Source organism: Setaria viridis, chromosome 1 (genome assembly GCF_005286985.2).
Source record: "Setaria viridis chromosome 1, Setaria_viridis_v4.0, whole genome shotgun sequence".
Lineage (NCBI taxonomy): Eukaryota > Viridiplantae > Streptophyta > Magnoliopsida > Poales > Poaceae > Setaria > Setaria viridis.
In genome coordinates, this window is record NC_048263.2 from 34,183,445 (window position 1) to 34,204,895 (window position 21,451).

Genomic DNA, 21,451 nt, shown 5'->3' on the forward strand with positions numbered 1-21,451 from the left:
AAGGGCTGCCGCACATTCATCGCCGCTTGCAAGAGTCTAGAAGATAAGGCACGCCTAGTGAAAAAGATAAAAGAGGAGTCCGAGTGGGCATAAAGGTACACCCAAGGAATAAAGAGTAAGAAAAAAGGAAATGGAAAAAAATGAAGAAACCTAAATAGACATAATAAAAGAGAGAAAAGATAAAAAAAGGAAGAAGGTTATTACGGACATTTAGCCACTTCCATCTCTACAGCTTAAAAAAACAAAAAAGAGAGAAAAAAAATATCATCATACTTTTTTACTCCGCCGATGGGTCTGCCTTGCTCCACCGCGCCCTCCCCCGCACCCCGTCATCTCGCCCGCCCCGCTACCTTTTTTTTTTGGCAAAATAGCTAATTTCATCCTCAAACTCTTGTCCTCGGGTCAACTTCATCCCCCGACTCTCTAATGGTCCAATTTTGACGGATCCATAGACCCGGGGTCCCCGATAGGCCCGCTTTCCCACAACGCCTGCCCCAACAAGAGGTGCAGCGATACTGCACGCCTGGACCGGCCCAGCAACGCAACGCAGGCCGAGACCAAGATCCGGCCACCGACCGGCTCCTCCGACCAGGAGGCCTAGTCGGCGCCCCGACCAGAAGGGTCCAGTCATGGGTGGGACCACAGTCCAACCCCGATTAAGTTCCCCTGATCGGGGATACGTCGTACTGACCATACCACTCCCCCCGACCGGCACGGCCGGGGCCGACTGGGACAATCAACCAGGGATGCTCGCTCGACGTGGGCCCAGGGAGCAGGTGGAACGGATAAGAGGAAGCGCCCAGGTCAACTACCGTATGAGGAACTGTACCACACTACGCCTTGCGCATGCCCCGCACTGTGTCGACGCAACCTACCTGCCACAACGGAGTGGCCTGACAAAATGAATACGGACCAAGGATGGTGGCCATACCGTACTCGACGACGTGAGTCTCAACATGACTGACATGACTGGACGGCGCCCGCACTCTCTCTCTGACTTGTAAGGCCGTCCCCTTGAACTATAAAACGGGGCACGCTCTTTCTCTCTAGACAAAGGACTCTGACTCTCTCCAACAGATAGCGCACGTTCGAGCCCCTCGTCACTCTCTTCCACTCGGACTAGAGCACGACCGTGTCTTGGACACCTCCTTCTCATCCCTCATTCGTTTGTACCCCCACTACAAATTTTGAGCACCTAAGCTCAGGAATATAATCGACCGATCGATCCCGAGTGGACATAGGGCCCGTTGCCCGAACCAGTATACATCATGTGTTATTGCGTGCTAGGACATATCCGATTTAACACATGGCTAAACTACGATATTTACTAGTCGGTCAGATTTCGCACAGACAAATTTAGTCCCGAACTCTAGTAATCCGGTTCAATTCCGCCCCTCATTCAAGCTGGTTGTCCACGTAGTCATGCCACGTTACCTGAGCGCAGAGTCCGTTATTGTAAATGTACAATCTGCACTTATGCCCTTCATTTTTCCTTCCCTCCTGACACTCTCTTTTTGTTCCCTCTTTTTTCCGCTCGATCCGCACTAACTGGCGCTTGCGCCGTGCACGCGCATCCGGCCCAACCCACGTCCTCTTGGGTCTTTCCGTTTGTGTATCAATCCCTCCGTAAAATTCAGTCAAAAAATCCCTCCTTAAAAAGAATTATTTAGGTCCGGTTGGTCAAGTTATACATAACAATATAGCTTGTGAATTGTAACAAACTAACAACTCAACATCTAGTATTCTTCAGATTGTGGATTTTTACCATCTGAAACTTTTGTTTTCCCATAGTCTACAAAGCTGAAACAAACATTTTGCTTGCTAGTTTATGCTACTCCAAAGCTGAAACAAACATTTTGCTTGCTAGTTTATGCTACTCCAAAGCTGAAACAAACATTTTGCTTGCTAGTTTATGCTACTCCTTTCTAAAAACAAGTTGCTTTGCTTCTACCCCTTCCGTTGTCCCCAGAAAAAAAAAGTCCCTCTTCTTTCTCTATCCCTGAAAAAATAAAGTTGCTGGGACTACCAATGCCATAGACAACTAGACAAGCAAGCAGCTTCAGTAAAGGATGGGAAAAAAAAAAGCTTGTGTCAAGAGCTTAACCGAGTCAGAGCTAATCAAAACCGTGATATGACGTGCCTACTTAACCGGAGGGAAGGAAAAATGAAAGGCACAGGGGCATATATGATATTTACAACAGCGGACCCTGCGCCTAGGTGATGTGGCACTCGGATGAGGGACTCAGGCCTATTTGGGAAGGAGGTGTTAAAGTTTAACACCCTATTTTTAACACTTTTTAACACTTTCCTATCCAAACACTTGTGTTAAAAGTGGGGTGTTAAAGTTTAACACCCTATTTTTCATAAACACATGGAGGGGGTGTTAAAACTTGCTAAAGGTGTTAAAAGTGATCCTCCTCTTCACTTTTTCTCCGGTTACCCCTTCTCTCTCCTTCCTCTCTCTCCGCCGGCCATAAATGAGGGGGCAATGGAGTCATTTCCCACCAAAGGTGTTAAAGTTTAACACATCATCCAAACACCCCAATGTGTTAAACTTTAGCACTCTATTTGAGAGTGTTAAAACTTTAACACGTGTTAAATTTTAACACAGGGTATCCAAACAGGCCCTGAACTGAACCGGATTACTTAGAGTTCGGGAACCGAATTGGACCTTTGGAGAGTTGGAGGACGAACTTGACCGGATGGCAAGAGTTCGAGGACGAAATCGCTATTTTGCCCTTTTTTTCTTTTTTTCCGCGCGTAACCCTATGCGCCGCCGCCGCCCCCATCATCCATGGGTCTGTTCGGCTGGACTTATAAGCTGGCTGAAAAACTGAAACAGCTAATTTGTTGTGAGAGAAAAATACTGTCTCGTGGTTGATAAGCCGGCTGACGAGCTGAAGCGAACAAGCTGCATCTCGCCACCCCCATGGTGCCGCCGCCACCCCCGTCAGCTCGCCGCCTCCTTCCCAATCCCCATCCTCACTGCCCTCCACCCCCTCCTTCCCTCTCGACGTCCTCCTTCCCTCCTGCCGGTCCACTCCCGCGCCGTCCGCCGCCACCGCCGGCGTCATCCTGCTCCTCGGCGCAGCCACGGCGGGGCTGCCGTGGGCCACCGCTGCCCAGTACAGCAGCCCCGCGCGGGGGACGGCATCGCGGTCGCGGAGGTGGCGGCGGACGCCGCTGCCGCGCCAGGCCGGCGTCCGCGCTCGCCTTCGCCGCGCCCTCGCTCCCCTCACCCAACTCGACGAGGGTCGTGCAGGGCCTGCTCCTCCCCAACTTCTCCTCGCCGCCTCCTCCTCCGACGCGCTCGCGGGCACCGACGTCGCCATCACTATCGAGGTCCCTGACGCGCTGCTCTAGCCCCTCGCCTCCTCAACCAAGGCCGCCGCCGCCTGATTCTGCCGCCACGCTAATTCCGTCCGCTGCCACGCCTGGCCGCCTCCGGGAGGCCCAAGTCCTCCACCCCGTGGTTTGTGTAAAGAATTCAGGTTGGCCAATAGCGTGGATGTGGATGGTGCTGTAGAGGGGATGATAGCAGGTTGGCCACGCGGCGAGCCGCCGGACATCAGCATGCCACACGACGCCGAAGAGCTCCATCAGCCTTGAGAGTCCACGGGTAAGTTCCTTCCGCTCAATCTGTCTTCTTCTTGATTGCTTTGTTGATTTCCGTTCTGTGTTGTTTCCGCTTGGGTATGCGAGTTAATCATCATAGCAAGTGGTTGCAATTTGATTTCTATCCTCCTGTCCTTGGCTTGATGACCAAGTGTTCACGAAATGCCCATGTAATCACTTTGTTCTATGAGTAATCGTTGTTATTTCTGTTGCATCTGCACAAGTACAACTGGGCGATCCATCTTCCCATTGAAAATTGATGCAGTTGAGATGCAATGTTAGCTTCTGCAACATCGATGCCCCCTGTATTGTGCCCTCAAGATCAAAAATCCTCAGTTTTGAGTATTTTTCAAATGTACTGTGAACACTCACAATCTATTTGGTTAATTGCTCAATAGAAGCCCCATATCATTTTTAGAACGTAGTATTGTATGATGTCATTGTGGAATTTCCATCCCAAAACTCTCATTTCATTTTAGAGCGTAGTAATGTATGACGTCATCACTGGACTACATTAAAACTTTAGCCTGTAATATTGTGAAGCATTCTGAGAAGAAGTGATGAAGAATGCGTACTTTCATATTCTAATATGCTGTACATTTTTCATCCCTTTTCTTCTTCAGCCATTTGTAGGTAGCGCTGATGGAGCACTGCAAAATTCCTTCCATGTCGGGAGACAAGTGCCGTCATTACCGATTGTCCAATCTGATAGGTGGATTCAGAAACAGTATGTATACCTTTTGGTCATATTTATGTCTGTGATATGTTCCTGTTCCGTTTCACTTGGCTTAACTATAATGTGGTCATTTAGTTATTTTCTAATCTAACATTTAGACACCACTTATGTAAACTGTAAAGGGAGAATTAGCTGACACGTTAGTTATCTAACAAACACAATGTAGTTGCTTGATGATTGTTAAGCAGAAAGGTGGACTTATAGGGAACACATGGTACTCATATGTAGTAACATAATTTCAAGGGTGGTTATTTCAGAGGAACTTTGCAAGAAACAAAAGCATAATATTTGAACATCTTTTGATTTTCTTTCATTACAAACAAACACGGCCACATTGTCCAATCAGTTGGTTTTATCTATCTGTTCAGAATTTACTACAATTAGAGAAACAACATTCTAGCGAGAGGAAAAATATCAAGAGGCTTACAAAATCAGTGTTTTTGGCATAGGCTAACAACTTATGTAGTTAAGTGCTTTGGCAGAATCATGACTAAGCTTCTATTTCCTTTCTTGACTTCTATTTTCCTTTACTCCTCTAGATACTTTTCTTATCTTGTGTGCTTTCTGTAGATAAAAAATGGGCTATCCTTTCCCTGATGTACCAGTAGCCATTTGTGTTAGATAGTTGTATCTTTGATCTTTTTCTTTCTTTTGGTGTTTTTATGAACTGAATCTTCTCTTGTTCTGTCTAAACTATGCAGATTTATGAATCTGCCTTATCCAAGTGAAGAAACACTAGCTAGACACTCCATATTAGGACCTAATGGTCTAATGGCCGATGGAATGGGCGTGTTACTGGAATTAAGGTATGATTGTCTCACTTTCATTGTCTTAATGTGTTTGGCTTAGAATTTGACCACAATCAAGCATTTTCTAATGTTTCTCTACCATTCTTTACAGGTTCACCATCAAGCAGTGATGGTGAGGGCAAGTCCAGGAAGCGACGGTCTTCTCCCACAGGTATCTAGGGATGCCTTTTGTCCCCCTCTCGTGGTTGAGCCCATTTGTTTGCTATAGAATTTTGATCTTATTTTCTTTGGTTCACATGGTAATATCAGCTGCTCATTTAGGAGCAGTCCTGCTTTCTTACTCTTCTGTGAGGGTTTACACTATGATATTACCATAAGATCTATATATTGAAACAGATGAGGTGTACTCACCGTGAAAGTCTGTCAGTCTGATACTTTAATCATAATGGCTTTCAGGAAGAGGTTGCTTCAAATAACGAGCAGGAGTGCCAATCTGAGACTCAGGTAACTGAATACAGTGAAATTGTACAAGTTGAGCATACATCTTTCGAGCTGGCTGCAATGTAACTTGCTGAATTGCAGGTTGTTGGTAAATCAGCATCATGCTGTGATAGCTGCGGTAAGCCTACCATCCAAGGGTTCTAAGAAAAAGAAGCAAGGGGGTGAGCAACTACTTTGTAAACACTGTGAAAAGGTATGCGGCTAGCCGTGTGAGTTGTAAGATACTTCTTTATCTTTCAGGTGTGACTTCCACAGCTTTCCTTCCTTTTGGTGACTTATGTGTATGAGATTTACTTCTCTGCAGCTATTGCAGTCGAAACAATACTATGGCATATGTAAGAAAATTTGGCACTACACAGATGGTGTAAACTGGGTAAGGGCTTAGAAGAATACAAGTTTTGGTTGCACATGATCCCTTGAATTTTCTTTGTCCTGACCTGCAAGCTGCAAGGCAACTTCTTGCCAGGTCTGTTGTGATGAGTGCCAGATTTGGGTTCATGTTGAATGTGACCTGACATGCAACAACTTGGAGGTTATTTCGCCACCTTGTTCTTATGCTGATACTTAATGTCCTTACTGCTTGATATGCAATTATTCTACGAATATCCTTCACTGACTCTTCGTTATGTCACAGGATTTAGAAAACCGATTATTTCTGTACGGACTGCAAATCAAAATACAAACCAGTGGTAGATCGACTTCCAGTCTGTTGTTTTTATGAAAATATATGCATACAGTTAATTGCCACATTGGTACAGAATAACAAGTCATTTATTGCAAACATTTTGAGTATTTTACGATGTGATGTATTTCAAGTATACGAATTAAACTAAAATATGGAGATTTTGGAGGCAGCGGGTGGAGGTGAGGATGTTGAAAGCATGCTGACAATAGGAGTGGCACGTAGGGGACTTCTTAGAGAGCTGAGAGGAAGACGATGAAGTTGCAACGATTTGTAGATTTATTATATTGTATTAACACCCAATGTGTCAATAATTTATTTGAGTACTTTAGAATTAAATGGAGAATAAATATTGTTCAAGGCAAAGTATGGCTTTATTGCTATATGTCCTTACAAATATTTAGTACAATGAAAATTGATGTCCATACAATACTATTCTTTGGGTACTTGATGAGTCTTCTTCATTTTGAGAAGTTCGCTATACTGGTATAAGTGAATGATTTATCGCCCGTAGCAACGCACGGGCATGATTCTAGTTTATTTTTAAAAGCCAAGAGAAGTAGTTTTATCAAATGTTTTTTCAAAAGACAAGCTAGGGTCAAAAAAAAGCTGCTTCACCAGATGAGCTAGAGCTATTTTTGCAAGAGCTAAAGCCATACCAAACATACCCGTAATGTTGAAAAATATGTACAACAGTACGAAGATATGAACCCTAAATACGACAAAGGAAAGAAACAAAGGCAGAGCTCAAGAAAGATATCAGGGGGCCAACCTAAGAAACTAACCCAAATACATAGTCAAATTGATTCTTTTGTTTTTTTTAGGGTCAACGGGGGGAAGATCCCCACCTGAAATCATTACTTCATGGGCCTTTTGGAGGCCAAAGTCTTTACACTGTGATAATTAGCATTAGAAAACAACAGGGGGGGATGGTTCCATTTTGTTTCAGATTACATTGAACCAAAGATCAGGCACCATGCATCAGGGATTGCTCGCTCGTCCATTCGGAAACGCTGGCTCCAGAGACGGGCTTCGTCTCGGCATGCTTGCCAGAACCTGGTATGGGACGGAGGGGAGCGCTGGAAAACTACCTCATTCCTGTGCTTCCAGAGCAGCCAGCACACAAGCAGTAAGAAGGTGGAGAAATGCCGAGCCGGAACTGTTGTCGGACGACCAACAGTCCATAGCTCCTTAACAGAAGCTCCAGCAGTCGAAACGCCCAGCGCGCTCCACGTTTGTTCCGCGAACTGGCAGCGGAAAAGGATGTGATTGCAGTCCTTAGGGCAGCCACATATTGCACAAGATGGATCGGTCAGGACATGCTTCTTGACGAGGTTCTCTCGACACTGAATCCGTTCTTGTACTAAAAGCCATCCAAAGAACCTAATCCGTGGCGGGGCGCGGCTGGCAAAAGGGGATGTGGAGGACCCTGATGCAATCTTGAGCTTGGCGTATACCTCAGCCGAAGACAAGGTAGTGGGATCTCGCCCAATGAGGGAGAGGCGCTGGTCACTTGCATTCTGAAGTGTCACGGAGGCAAGTAGGCAATTCAGTGCGTCGAGTTCTTCAGTAGCAAGGCCCGATAGGCGTGTGGTCAGGTTGCCCGCTAGGCCTTCATTCAGCGTTTGGGCAACTGTTGTGTTTGCACGAACAACATGTGTGTACAGTGCCGGGAACAGGTCACATAATCTGCCTTCTGGGAGCCACCGGTCGTGCCAGAAGTTGGTCGAGCGCCCATCAGAAAGGTACACCGGCAACACCTTCCTCAGGTCAGCCCAGTGTGCCCCCTCAATCTCGCCATGGAGATCCATCGGGCTGACAAGCTCACGCGCCCACTGCGCCCATGACGACTCCCCCGGAAGATGTAGGCAATTCTTTTGTTAGGTAATCTTTGGCGAAAATTAGTATTTTACTAAGAAAAGTTCCTAAAACAGTGATGCTCTGCCCCTGGAAATAAAGATATATTGTGCTTAAGCAACATCATAGGAATCCGCATTCATTGGTTTTCCATCTGTTCTGTTCGTTTTGTCAGGGAATTTGTGCTGGAAAGATGACACGGACTCAGAACTGGATGTGCTATAGGAGCAGGTAGGTGCATTGATCTGCTCTAAACAATCCATTTGGGAATTTCAAATCCGCAAACCTGTCAACCAATTGCTCCCTCCAAACTTTCAGAACACCCTTTCAAATCGCCACTCGAACCTCTGCAACCGTCCCATGACCAAACAACTTGGGAAAATTATTCGTTTTACCAAACAACGTGACCTCATCCCATCCCTCTCCTACCCCCGGGACTGGTGCACCAACAACAGCGCTGACGCCGTAGCATATATCGGTCAGATACTATCATCCGTGCAAATTTCGTTCGTCAAGCTTGAGTGCTTGACCATACCACACATGGTAACATGCTCCAGATTTGTGGTAGGTTTGATGGCTGTTCGGACATAATTTACGCAAAACAAAAAACGCAAAATCCATCCAACAATTACGGTGCTGAATCACGAACGAGCTCGCTAAAGATGCGTCACCTCCGCGGATGTCAACTCGCCAGCCCGGACGCCGTCCAATTTGCTCGTGAGAAACATGCCTCGCATGACAAATCGAGTGCTGATCTCAGCCGTGTCGACCAAGTCCCAAAACCTGGCCAATCACGATCAGCTCGGCTGCAACCACGACTCAAAAACCACGTTTTCCGACCTCGAATATAAAAATGCAAGTGGGTACCTGATGGTGTTTCTTAGATCAACTTATTAATTACGATGGTATGCCGCAGAAGTTCATTTCACCTCCCAAATTATTTACGCATGATGCTGTTTTAATTTATTTTATCAACTTTTTAGTCGATCCAATAACTAAAAATATATTTTTATATAACTTGCATCCCTGCTGGAATCGGCTGCGGAGGCCAGAGCTCCAGTTTGAGGCCAACTAATAATTAATCGATTGTTTATAACGGATAAATTAATCCAGTCACGGGTGCCCAGCGCGAGCGGCCCGTACCCAACACAGCCGGACACCAACCTGTGCCCCCCTGTTGGAGCGCGACGAAAGCGACGCGACGTCGCGACCCGCCCGTATAAATCCACGCCGTCCGTCGCCGCCGGATCCCCGCCGCGAGCACACGATAACCGGTCGGAGAGAGGAGGCCTTTTGGTGTTGTCCTGTCCCTTTTTCTTTTCGAAAAAGGATCTCTCTGCGCGCCGGGCGGCGATGGCGGCGGCGCCGGCGCCCCTGCCGGCGGCCGTCGCGGGGTGGTGGGAGCGCGTGAACGGCTCGCCCGCGTGGCAGGACGGGATCTTCGGCGCCCTCGCCGTCCTCTACGGAATCATCGCCGCCGCCTCATTCGTAAGCGTCTCGTCTCATCTTGTTGATGTAGCAATGGACGCCGCTAGGCGGCTGGGGGAAGATGCTTCTTTGTTGAATTGTATACTCAGACATGATACCGTCGAAGGAATAAGCCTGTACCGTTTGCTTTGGTGTCATGACAGGAGAATAAATACTTGATTTTCAGCCTATTTGACATGAGTACCATAAATTTGCCATATCGCAATCAACAAATTTTAGGTGGGAATAAAGAGAGGTTTAATTGGTTTGTACCTTGAGCATATCAGTGTACTTGTCCAATAATCAGTGCGAATATATACACACATTTGGTTCAATCAAGATTGCAAGTACGATTTGGAATAGAAATTGATAGTTGGACAAGTACTTGAGGAGTTGAGGTTACTTGCCAGTACTCATCTTTCTGAAACATTGAAATCTCACCTTATTGTTAGTGCAGGATAAGAATTTGGGCATAGCATCTGAATATTTGATGAAGTAATAAGAGTGTAAATATCTTTCTTTATACCTGTGGTTGCCATGTAAATGCTCACTGTTTGTTGAATAAATTAAGTGCTTGATAAACAGAGGTCAAAATGATTATAATGTGCCATGCAGATTCAAGTTGCCAGAATACAGCGCAGAGTTCCTGAATATGGATGGACAATCCAAAAGGTTTTCCAGTTCCTGAATTTCGTGGTCAATACAGGTACATTGTTCAATCTTCTGTGCAGAAAAAAAATTACATGCTCCACTGTCTACTGCCTATTCATGTGCCCGGACTCTGATTTGTGGCTCTTGTTGTGTTTCAACTCTAGCCCACCCCAACTTGCTTGGGACTGAAAGGCTATGTTGTTGTTGTTGTTGTTGTTACTGTCTACTGCTTGATGCTAACTTCACTGCATTGCAAATCTGCAGCCAGGTGTTCTATCTTTGCTTTCCGTCGCCTGGTGCAGCAAGTGAACCCTCCGGTTTGCATGCCTTAACTTTCTCGTGCAACATAAATGATAAATTTCATTTGATCGACCAGAGTTAAATTCCTCATGTTTGTTTCAATTTCAGATCTTTCAGCATGTTATCCTTGATCTTCCGGGGCTTGCATTTTTCACTACCTATGCAATGTTAGCACTTTTTTGGGCTGAGATACTTTATCAAGCGCGTGGGCTAATGACTGATCGACTTCGATCAGGTTTCTACACCATTAATGGTGTTGTATATGTGTTGCAGGTAAAGCAGGATCTTTCTAAATCTGCGCTGCTAGTTTAAGTAGTACAAAATTCTGCTTGGATTGTTTATGCAAGCAACAGATAGTATTTTCATTGGAGGTGATGTCATCCTACATTATTTAGAAGCCAATTGGAACTGCGAATTTTATGAAATTTGGCAGTGAAAAAAGATCTCTTCGTTCTGGAAAACACTAATGGCAAAATATATATTTAGTTGTTTACAAACATAAATATGCAGTTGTTAGCAGCAGATAGAAACAATGGACAGAGGTAAAAGAAACTAAGTATCTCTGATCGGCAGCACTTCCTGGTTGTCATTTATGAACGAGTGCTTAGTTTTGTATTACATACAGTTCCTTGTGTTTATCTTTGGCATGAATCTCCTCGCTTCAATTGCTTGCATGTTTATATTTTTGTCACCTATTGTGCTATTCACGACATACTGATGAAAGTGTATGTGTATCCCTTCAGGGTTTTCTGTGGCTATGTTTGTGGTGGAACCCAAATCATTCTATGCTAGTCATTTCGAAGTTATTCATCGCAGGCCTTTCCTTTTTCACTGCCTTGGGTTTTCTGCTATATGGAGGGAGGTAAGATCAGGAATACTACTCGATGTTTCTTTTGAAGTTCTGAACTGCGATGCATTAGAATTTTGTATCTTGTTGGCCAAATAGACCGCCTAGACTATCTCCAAAACATAACATCGAAGTGTTAATCTAAGAATTTTTTAGTAATTTAGTTGATCCCCATTAGTTCATGTTTTGATGTAGCCAATTAAGAAGCTATCATACTTACTGCATTAATACATGTACTTAATGGACTCCTGGTTTGGTTGGGTAGGCTTTTTCTCATGCTGAAATATTTCCCCCTTGAGTCAAAAGGGAGGCAGCAAAAGCTAAGAGAGGTCGGCAGAGTTGCCAGTATATGTTTCTGTTGTTTCTTGGCACGGTGCATAATGGTAAGGATTTCTATTTACCGGCAGTTGTGCAAGTTTGATTTTCACAGTTCATTTATGACAATTGTGCTGCATTTGCTTTGCAGATGTGTTTCACTGCGTTTAACAAAGAAGCTGACCTCGACGTTCTTTATCATCCCGTCCTTAATTTCTTCTATTACCTGGTAAGTGCCACACATTTTTCTACTGTTCTATTTCTGCTCCAGTGGTAACTCCAAATTGATGTCTACTGCTATAACTCGCTGTTCTACACTTATCTTCTTCACCTTCAGCTTGTCGAAATTCTTCCTTCATCACTTGTCCTGTACATACTGAGGAGGATTCCGGCAAAGCTACAACTATCGCAGTATCACCCCATCAGCAGAAGTTAGAGATGAGGCGTTGCTTGTCATCTCCTGAGCTGAAAACGTGGTGGCCGCTGTGGAGTCATACCATTGCAATTTGCAAGACCGACGCCCTTTGTATAACACCTATATAGGTAACAATCCGAAATTTTCCTGTAACTGACCCTGTTAGTTCAATGTAGGATGTACTGATCCCATGCAAGTAATTGTTTCTCAATGGTATTGAAACCGAGCACATTGAGGGAAAGCACCATTGTAAAACTGGAAAGATGTGAAAAGTCGAGCAGCGAGTTTTTTTGGATGAGTTGGACAGCAAGTTAGACTTTGGAATCATTTGGCTTATTTTGATCGTGGAAGATTTCCGCTTCAATAACTGAATCCGCGAGATGCTGGATTCAGAAAAAAAAAATGCTGAACAGCTAAAAATTCAGAACGTGATGAATAACGCCGAGTGACGCATAGACGGGGAAAAGAAGTTGCAACTTGCAAAGTAGTGTCCACTATCTTAGCCTTCACCTGAATATTTTAAAGGAAACTAATGGCACGGGCGCACGGCTGCCGCGCAGGGCGCCGACGCCGCCGACGACGCAGCCTGCCGCGCAGGGCCTTCGAGTCGAAGACCGCACCTACCCTCGCCGCTGCCTCGTGCTCCCAACGGTCGTCAAAGCCCCACCCACCTCCGACTCCACGTGCTTGGACATTACATGCGTGAATTATCACTTCCAGAGTTTGATGGTGGAGTGCCTGTATAGTTAATCTGATTGAAATTTACCGATAAGCCATATGTATTGGTTCACGTAGTGAAAAGGAAATTGGTTTGCTTCCGACCAATAGTAGCGTCTGTTGAGACTTGAGGAAAGGGTATGAACCCAAACTTATTACGCTCGATCCAACTGCCATAATTTTTTAGCAAAATATTTTTTTTGCAAAATATTTTTTTTTCAAGAATACACACGGAAGCTGCGTAAATAAATATTTGTGAATTACAATGCGGGTCTATCGGGTGCACGCACACCATTCCGTTAAAAAAAAACGATTATACGGCGAGCTAAAACAACCTAAGAAGCAGGAGGAGGAGCAAAACTAGGTGAACTGCAGACTACTCCTTGCACTTTGCGCCGCCGGCCAGCCCAACCCGGCCTGATGTTTGGCCCCTGCCTTGATCCATGCTTGTCCTTCCTCGAGGATTGCTTCCACTAGGCGAGTGGTCGTAGAAGAAGGGTCGTTGAAGACCTAGCTGTTACGCTCCTTCTAGATCATCCATGAAGTTAACATGACCACCGAATCCATATCTGGAGCTTGTTGGAGCCTTGGCGCAATTGCAACCACCAGTCTAGTAGTTCCAAATCTGTCGATGGCATGAGATAACTGCAATCCATCAGAGTGAGAACAGCAAGATATCTGAACTAAAACTTATGGTACAGACCGCCGGGCCCTGGCCCTCCTTCCAACTTCAAAGCCTTGGCAATCTCCCACCAAACCTCCTCGACTCCAAAAATCTCGTCCCACCAAACCTCCTCAACTCCGCCGCCGCTCTGCTCCTTCCAACTTCAAAGCCTTGGCAATCTCCGCGCCGCAAACCCTAGCCGCCGCCATGGCCTTCCTCGCTCCCGCCTCCCTCCGCGCCCCCATCTACGTAGTCGCCGCCGCCTCCGGACGCCGCTCCGTGCTCCCCGCGGCCGTCAAAGCCACGGCCAGCTCCGGCTCCGCCACCTCTCCGCACCCCATCCTCTCCTCCCTCCGCATGGCCGCCTCCGCTGCCGTCCTCCTCGCCGCCACCTCCCCGGCCCTCGCGTGCACCCCCTCCGCGCCTCCGCCCCCGCCCGCTCCCCTAACGGCCGCGGTCCACCCCGACGACACCATCCAGGACGCCTCCCACCCGTTCGAGAAGCTCATCGTCGAGTCCGCCGCGCTCGCGCGCGCCGGCAGAGCGGAGGCTGCGCGCGCCCGCCTGTCTGCCGCAGAGGGATGCGAGAGCTATGCGCGCCTCCTCGCGGCGCAGGCGCTGTTCGTGGAGGGAAAGGTGGACGAGGCGATCGCCGCCTTCGAGGAGCTCGCGCGGGAGGACCCCGCCGACTACCGCCCTCTGTTCTGCCAGAGCGTCCTGTACCTCGTCCTGGGGAGGGAGGCGGAGGGCGAGTCCATGATCGAGCGCTGCCGCGAGGTCGGCGGCGACGCGCTATTCGCGGATCCGGTGATGATGGTCTCGGAGGCCAGTGCGGAAGCAGTTGACGCGGAGGCGGGTGCGGAGAAGGTAGAGCCGGAGCCGGCGGAGGTGTGACCTGACTCTTGAGCGGACGATCCCAAAATAAGAAAGCATTTTTTGTCTTTTTTTTTTTCGTGAAGGGTAACTATGATTGGAGCACATGCTCTGGTGATACACGAATTGAGGGAAACTTGAAACGGTTGCTGATTTTTAGGATCCGAGTAAAGATGTTGTCAAGAAACAATGTTGATTCACTTTCGTCAGAGTCTGAATGGCTGTCTTCAGTTTCGTCAGTTGCATAGAAGCAGAAAGCAGAGCAAGTCTGCAACAAGATCACCGGTTTGACGAGTACGGCGGATACCGTCCGTGGGGCATCCAACGGCTGTCATCAACTGGCTAGGCGATACCTCCTAAGGCAACTCTGTTTTCAGACATTAAACAGTATTTTGCTTAACTCTGATTAAGTTAATGACCACGCCATTGTATTGAAGCGTTGCTCCGGGTATGTAATGAGCATGGAGTACATGAACCGGTATACGCTGTATTGAAATTAGCTTTAGCCGCAGATGTTGTCGTGTTGGCGGCATCTGTATGGGGGAATGTCTGAACTTAACTTCGATTCAGTAATCTACAGTGGCTAGTTTCTATCCGATCCGGTTTGTGTGCTTATTAATTTCCAGTTGAATTGCTTCCTTCTCATCCGTTTTCCCCCCCAATTCGCGATCTGTGATCGTGAGTTCCTCACAGATGTCCATTTACATAACCTGCTAATAAGGGGGTGTTTGGATAACAAGTGCTAAACTTTAGCAGTGTCACATCGGATGTTCGGATGTTAATTAGGAGGCCTAAACATGAGCTAATTATAAAACTAATTGCAAAACGTTGTGCTAATTCGCAAGACGAATCTATTAAGCCTAATTAATCCAACATTAGCAAATGGTTACTGTAGCACTACATTGTCAAATCATGGACTAATTAGGCTTAATAGATTCGTCTCGTGAATTAGACTCCATCTGTGCAATTAGTTTTGTAATTAGCCTATGTTTAATACTCCTAATTAGCATCCAAATATCCGATGTGACATGTGCTAAACTTTAGCACGGGGTATCCAAACACCCCCTAAATTGAATCGATCTTGATGTTGGGCACTTCAATTTGAGTGCTAATCACACTGATTTAAGCCTCCAATATAGTCCTCATATGCGCGGATTCCTCACCCCTGCTGGTGTGGATAATTTCAGTGCCACGATGAAGTTGATAAAGATTTTACCCATCAATGTATGTGTCCGTGCTCTGATGCGATCAATGTGCAAAATTGCAAATGGAGCTGCCTTACACTTAGATGAAAACTTCAAACAAGCAAGCAAAGTGTAGCTGGGAAGGCCCCAGCCCAAGGCAAGCGCTGTACTGAATGGCTGGTGGCGAAGTTGAGAAAAAGGAAACGAGAAGTGCTTTTTTTGAAGATGGTGGTTGTTAGTGAGGATAGCAAGCTAGGAACTCAGTTTCATGGTTGTGAGAGCGGATGGCAAGTTAGGGTTTCAGTTGCCTCGAGTTAGTTATGTGTACTTGCTTTATGCTAACGACTTACACTATTTGATTGTGATATCCGTGCACAATCAATATGGACAGAAGTACAGAACCATTTGATTTCAGTCTCTTGACTTGCTAACGACTGGATACTGAAATTAATTTGTGAGATATTTGCTAGCTATTTGTTCTGTATGAATTACTTGTGATTTTAACTCTGCACAGAAATTTAATATACTTGCTTTCATTTTCTTTTATTTCTTCCATTTTGACCGTGCCGATAACTGTAACAGTATGTGTCAGATCACTACTGATTAACAATATGTCCAAGATCACTACTGATTAATAATCAACAAGGGTATTCTGTTGGAGAATATTGCCAGAGACAACCAAAATTAATTCGTGTTGCAAATCAAATCAGTTTTTAACATAGCATCTCAGAAACAACATGTTGTAACCAAATTAAGAGGCTCTACATATAACCAAAAACTTCGCTAGTTCAAGATGACAGTTTTTTGTTACCGTGCTATGACAATTTTATTCCGCCCAATCCCGAACGCCAAACCAACAAAGCCACCACAGCGTGGGTCGGTCTTATAGTTTGGGCTAGGACAAACCAGAGCCAAACCTGAAACAGAACACTTAATCAGCATAACCCATTTCCATTTGAAGATCTGCAAGACGTAGCTGGTGATCCGCACCGGCGCGACGCGCTACCGCGATGAATTGCCAGTGAGAGCCCAGATCCTCGCAGCTTCTCCTCCACGATGCCGTCGAGCCTCTGCGCCATCTCCGGCGTCATGTGCGACTTCCAGTCCCCGACCTCCCCCTTACGGAAGAAGGCCGAGTTCTTGAACGACCAACTGGCCGTCCCGTGCACCCCGCTCCGGTTGGCCTCGACGCTCCTCATCCTGTCCATGCTGCATAGCGCAACGGCAGCTTCAGGGACGCCTCGGGCCACCTCCTCGCCGGTGAACGGGCAGCCGAGGAACTTGGCCAGCCTCATCACGCTCCCCACGGCGTCCTCCTTGAGGTGCTCGTACCGGAGGAATATCGATCACCTCCCCCGGCCGCGTCACGCTCTCCTTCCAGTACTCGGCCATGTGGTCCCACACCGGCCCGAACGGCGACACGCCGTCGCAGAACAGGTCGAACGCCTCGGCGGACGGCGTCATGGCTGACCCCTCTGGCTTGATCTCGTCGAGGTAGTGGCGGAGCGAGACGAACGCGTCCTTGGGGTCCCGGCAGAGGTAGACGACGCGGCACCCGGACTCCCGCACCGACGCCGGCAGGGCCGTGAACGGCGAGTGCACGGCCAGGACGCGCGGGGAAGGCATCTCTTCCAGGAGCTGACCGGGCGGTGCTGAGGGCGATCGGCTCTCGTAGAGGGAGTGCAGGAACGGGACCAGCTCGTGCGGGCTGGAGGCGAGCAGCGGGTGGCGCTCGTCGGCCGGCGCGTGGCGGCCGCGGTGCACGACGCTGTAGACGAGCGCCTTGAGCCACGTCGTGCCGGACTTGGGCATGGTGGCGAGGATGACGTCAGTCGGACGGGCGGCGAACGCGTCCCGCATGGCCAGCGCCGGCGCCATCAGGTGCTCCGGGTACCAGAAGCCGTCGTGCTTCCGGTACGGTAAGCTCCCGAGGCCCTGCCTGGAGGTCGGGAGGGACGACGCCAGCGCCTCATACTTGGAGAAGCCGTCCGCGCACCCGTCCTCGCCGGCGACCATCTCGTCGTGGACGCTGTGCCTGTGTTGATGCTGCTCTAGACTTTATGGGGCACTCGACAACACTCCTTGGAAACTGTGTTTTGATACTACTCCGGTTCGATCGGTCATCTCGAATTCTCGATTAAAAAACGTTGCACGCAGAACTCGTGATAGTTTATATAATTAGCGCTAGCTTTGCATGCGTCTTCAGGAAATAAAAATTTATGCTACGTGGCTCACAATAATTATTACTTGCCCAAACATGTTTTTGGAGTGCAGTAAAATTTAAGTAGCATATGGTATAATGGCATGGCATGGAACAACCATGATCATCAGTAGTACTTTCTTGCACATCATACCACCTGCGTATGGGAATTTCTTCAGTGAGCCTCAACCTGGAAGCTGGAACTGCAGCAGGCCACCTCAGATTCTCTGTCCGTTAAAAATACTTCGTGCTGGATTTCTGCGAAGAGCAAACAGGAACATATTGTGAAAAAAATCACTGAAACAGTTGACGCATTAAAACTCAAAATATACTAGGTACAATTTGTGGGAAAGGAGGTATTTCTATACTATGGCGTCAAAGTTTGAACGGTTCAAGAGCACATATTCTATACGACTATACCGAGGGGGTACATGATTGTCCAGACGTAACCTTTCATGGTTTAAGTTTTACCCGCATGCTGCATAAACAAACTATGGTAGTACCAAAACAAGCAAGAACGTATCTGCTTTCGAAGTTTATTAAGGGGTAAGATCCCAAACAAGTAAAATTCATAGCGACGGCTAGTACGGCCAAACTTTTCTAAATTTGGAAGCGAGTTTACGATCGTACCCCTGGCCGCGACCCGCTGCCAATACGCAGGCTATCTAACTTCAGCAGATTCTCCACTTCGTCCAGCTCGATCGCGGCCTTGATTATGGCATTGGAGAGGTCCTTGTCGTCCTTGGCGTCAAAGAAGCAGCCCCTGTCCTTGGCGTCGGCCACGATCTCACGCCAGATCGTCTTGCCGCACGCCAGCGTCTTCGCGTTGCCCAGGATCCACAGGCAATGCCTGCGACGACACAGAACAGGCTGCAGTTAATGAAACACGAAATACAGACACAAACCGCACAAACGTTCGGGCTAGGCGCTCACTTGGCCCGCGTCAGGGCGACGTTGGTGCGGTTGATGTCGGCGAGGAAGCCGATCTTGCCGGCGGTGTTGCTCCGCACGGCGGAGAAGATGATCACGTCCTCCTCGGCGCCCTGGAACCCGTCCACGGACCGCACCTTCACCGAGAACCCTTCGTGCATCGCGTACGCCCCGGTGAGCTTCTCCTGGACGGCGCGGACCTGGCCCTTGTAAGGCGACACCACGCCCACGCGCACTGCCCTCCCTGTGTCAACCGACTCTGCGCGCACGTCGATTACACGTACTGCATGATTCGTGAAGTAATCTCATGAGGAAACAAATCAATCGAAACCTTGGCAGATACCTTTAAACAGCCTTTGCACGATCCGGGCAACCGCCGCTGCCTCGACTGGGTTGATCAGGCTGCGGTCATGCTTGCCGGTGCTCTCGTTGCCGCCGTCCACGTTGATGAATGAGTATGCGCCGTACATGCGACCGGTCAGGTGTCGCCTCTCGTAGTCTCTGTTCAGGACGTTCGGGCCGTCGGTAATCTGGCCGCCGTAGAAGCTCTGGACAGGGAACTTGCTGATCCATGGGTGCATTCTGTACTGCACGTCGAGGAGGTTCTTGGGCTGCTTTAAGGATGTCAGCCTCTGGAACAGGCTCCTTCCAAATTCTGCATCCTCACAAACCTGTACGATTTTACATAGTAGACCACAATAATTTTCGAACATCGAAATTGTTTACCACAAAAAAATAAGAAAATTAAACATTTTGGCACGTAAAATACCGTAAAAAAATGAGTCACCTTGCTTTTGACTAGTGCTGGTAGCTGGTACTCATCACCGATGAGCACAGCATGACGGACCCCAGGGAGTTGCAGAGCTATCAGCGACTCGCACTCCTTCAGCTGCGCTGCCTCGTCCACGACAAGGACCTCGAACGGCTGGGCATTTGGCAGGTAGTGCAGACGGTATGAGCTAGAAGCTGTGCAGAGCACGCTCTTAGCCCTCCGAAGCAAGAACTCTTCGATCATTCGTCTGTCAAACATGTCCGGAAGCTGAAAGCTAACAGACAGGTCCCGTAGCTTCTGAACACACGAGGATCTTGCTTCCTTCAGCTCGAAACTAACTTGGGCCTGCACCTGAGTTACCAGACTCCGGAACAATGAAGAGAGTGATCTTTCATCTTCTTCATTTTTGAACAGTGCTTGTAGCTGTTCATCTGGTTCAGACTGCACAAGTACGCCAAACCCTTCAAGCAACGGCGGCACCTCTACCATGAGGCGAAAATTTTCTTCAGATGTTGCAGATCTAGGAAGATCATTACCAAAAGTTTCGACACAACCGCATAACTCATTCACAAGCGGCGTGTAGTTGCTTTGGAAGTAGGCCTTAAATGACATTTTGTCTTTCTTTATTTCCCGAACTTTTTTCTCTATAACCAGTAATTTTGTCTGCATCCCCTGAACTTTCTCGGCAGTCTTTTTGTTAGAAAGTAGCTCTCTCTTTCTTAGAGAAAGGGCAAGTTCGTCCCTTATCTCATTCTCTTCTGAAACCAAATCACTTATCTCTTTCTCGATGCCCTCAATGTACCTGTCATACTGAACCAAAGGATGCTCAAGAAGTCCAAGCATGGAACTCAGCGACTGTGTCCACCCTGTGCCTGGCATCAAGCACTGTTGCAGACGTCCAACACGGGACTCCAAGAAAATCTTTGCTAGGTTCCCGTGCAAGCCCATCCTGTCCTCGTTGCCGAACAGCACGACATCACTCAGAAAGCACTTCTTTCCACCGCCGCCACCGGAGGACTCCTGCATGAGACCAAGGACCCGAGATGCGACCTCCACCACCGCGGTGTTAGTCGGAGCGCAGGTCACTGTCCTGTGGTTCTTGAGAAGCATGGACCACAGGAGAACGCTAATGGTCTTTGTCTTGCCCGTCCCAGGAGGCCCCCAGATCAGGCGCACCGAGCAGGTCGGTCGCTGCACTGCTGAAACGCAGTCTTGCACCGCCTTCAGTTGCGATGGATTGAGTTCGAAACTTTCGAGGCCACCAAGCTCGCCATCCAGAAAACACGACGCATTGTACTCTTGGCCAAACTGACATCAGAAAATAAAAAGAAATTATACGTAATGTAAAGTTAAAGAAATACAAAATATTCTGCCGCTAGATAAGTGGATTGCTATATACCTTTGGATTAAGTATCTTCTCAATGATTCCAGTGTTCTTGCACGCTGCAGCGTGCACATCCACAGCATTCTGTATGCGATTGTACGTGGTCATGTTGATCAGAAACACAGCAACGCCCCTCGGCAGGGCTGCGCGACAGCCGCACGACCGTGCCGTCACCGCCCTCGGCTTTCAGCACCGAACCGATCAGGTAGGATTTCCCCGTCCGAACCAGGTCGGAGCTGTGCTTGGGCTTCTGATCCGTCAGCACCAGTATGTCCGCGTCTCTGGGGGCGTAGACCTGATCACGCTGGGTCAAGTTGGGGTCGGCCTTCCTCACCATGATGCTGAAGATGGCCTGGTCAGTGGCCAGCTGCTCCATCCTGATCACCTCGGCCGCCGGCGCGTGCTTGATGCCTTCCAGCGCGGAGCAGAGGTCGGCACGGGTCTCCTCGATCAGTGGCACCGTGAAGGATTGCATGTAATCCTTCAGTGAGGTGAAAGTCTTGGGTATTTTCTTAACCTGCATTTGTTATTGGCTCATTTCATACTGTTATTGCTAGTCACTATGTACTTCGTCCGCTGACAGATTCAAGTT

General features: G+C 47.8%; 4 protein-coding genes and 1 long non-coding RNA gene across 6 annotated transcripts; 3 read left to right on the forward strand and 2 right to left on the reverse strand.

Moving 5' to 3' along the window:
- The first annotated feature begins 2,921 nt into the window (after window positions 1-2,921).
- On the forward strand, window positions 2,922-6,729 carry LOC117853346 (uncharacterized). Of its 2 annotated transcripts, XR_004640097.2 has the most exons (8): window positions 2,922-3,619; window positions 4,239-4,342; window positions 5,053-5,157; window positions 5,252-5,311; window positions 5,557-5,604; window positions 5,683-5,794; window positions 5,906-6,133; window positions 6,236-6,382. It is a non-coding gene; the product is annotated as an uncharacterized lncRNA (long non-coding RNA). The 2 variants fall into 2 exon arrangements; XR_004640096.2 differs by having other exon boundaries at window positions 2,925-3,619; window positions 5,906-6,729.
- A 2,647-nt stretch (window positions 6,730-9,376) lies between these two features.
- On the forward strand, window positions 9,377-12,433 carry LOC117833090 (tobamovirus multiplication protein 3). The gene is made up of 8 exons (XM_034712479.2): window positions 9,377-9,628; window positions 10,223-10,313; window positions 10,523-10,575; window positions 10,667-10,831; window positions 11,302-11,420; window positions 11,671-11,788; window positions 11,872-11,949; window positions 12,058-12,433. The coding sequence occupies exons 1-8, from the start codon at window positions 9,494-9,496 to the stop codon at window positions 12,154-12,156; spliced, it is 858 nt and encodes a 285-aa protein (XP_034568370.1). The 5' UTR covers window positions 9,377-9,493; the 3' UTR covers window positions 12,157-12,433.
- Window positions 12,434-13,113: 680 nt separating this feature from the next.
- On the forward strand, window positions 13,114-14,598 carry LOC117833116 (uncharacterized). Its single transcript, XM_034712511.2, has one exon. The coding sequence runs from the start codon at window positions 13,724-13,726 to the stop codon at window positions 14,408-14,410; it is 687 nt and encodes a 228-aa protein (XP_034568402.1). The 5' UTR covers window positions 13,114-13,723; the 3' UTR covers window positions 14,411-14,598.
- LOC117833099 (cytosolic sulfotransferase 13) lies at window positions 14,419-17,660 on the reverse strand. The gene is given in 3 exon segments (XM_034712487.2): window positions 14,419-16,490; window positions 16,564-16,916; window positions 16,918-17,660. Coding segments are annotated over 3 exon segments (1,047 nt in total). The 5' UTR covers window positions 17,590-17,660; the 3' UTR covers window positions 14,419-16,468.
- Window positions 17,661-18,120: 460 nt separating this feature from the next.
- LOC117856116 (uncharacterized ATP-dependent helicase C29A10.10c) lies at window positions 18,121-21,129 on the reverse strand. The gene is made up of 4 exons (XM_034738556.2): window positions 19,491-21,129; window positions 19,047-19,374; window positions 18,707-18,962; window positions 18,121-18,623 (listed from the first exon to the last, which is right to left on the reverse strand). Exons 1-4 carry the CDS (start codon window positions 20,583-20,585, stop codon window positions 18,392-18,394), a joined length of 1,911 nt encoding a protein of 636 aa, XP_034594447.2. The 5' UTR covers window positions 20,586-21,129; the 3' UTR covers window positions 18,121-18,391.
- Between the last annotated feature and the right edge of the window lie 322 nt (window positions 21,130-21,451).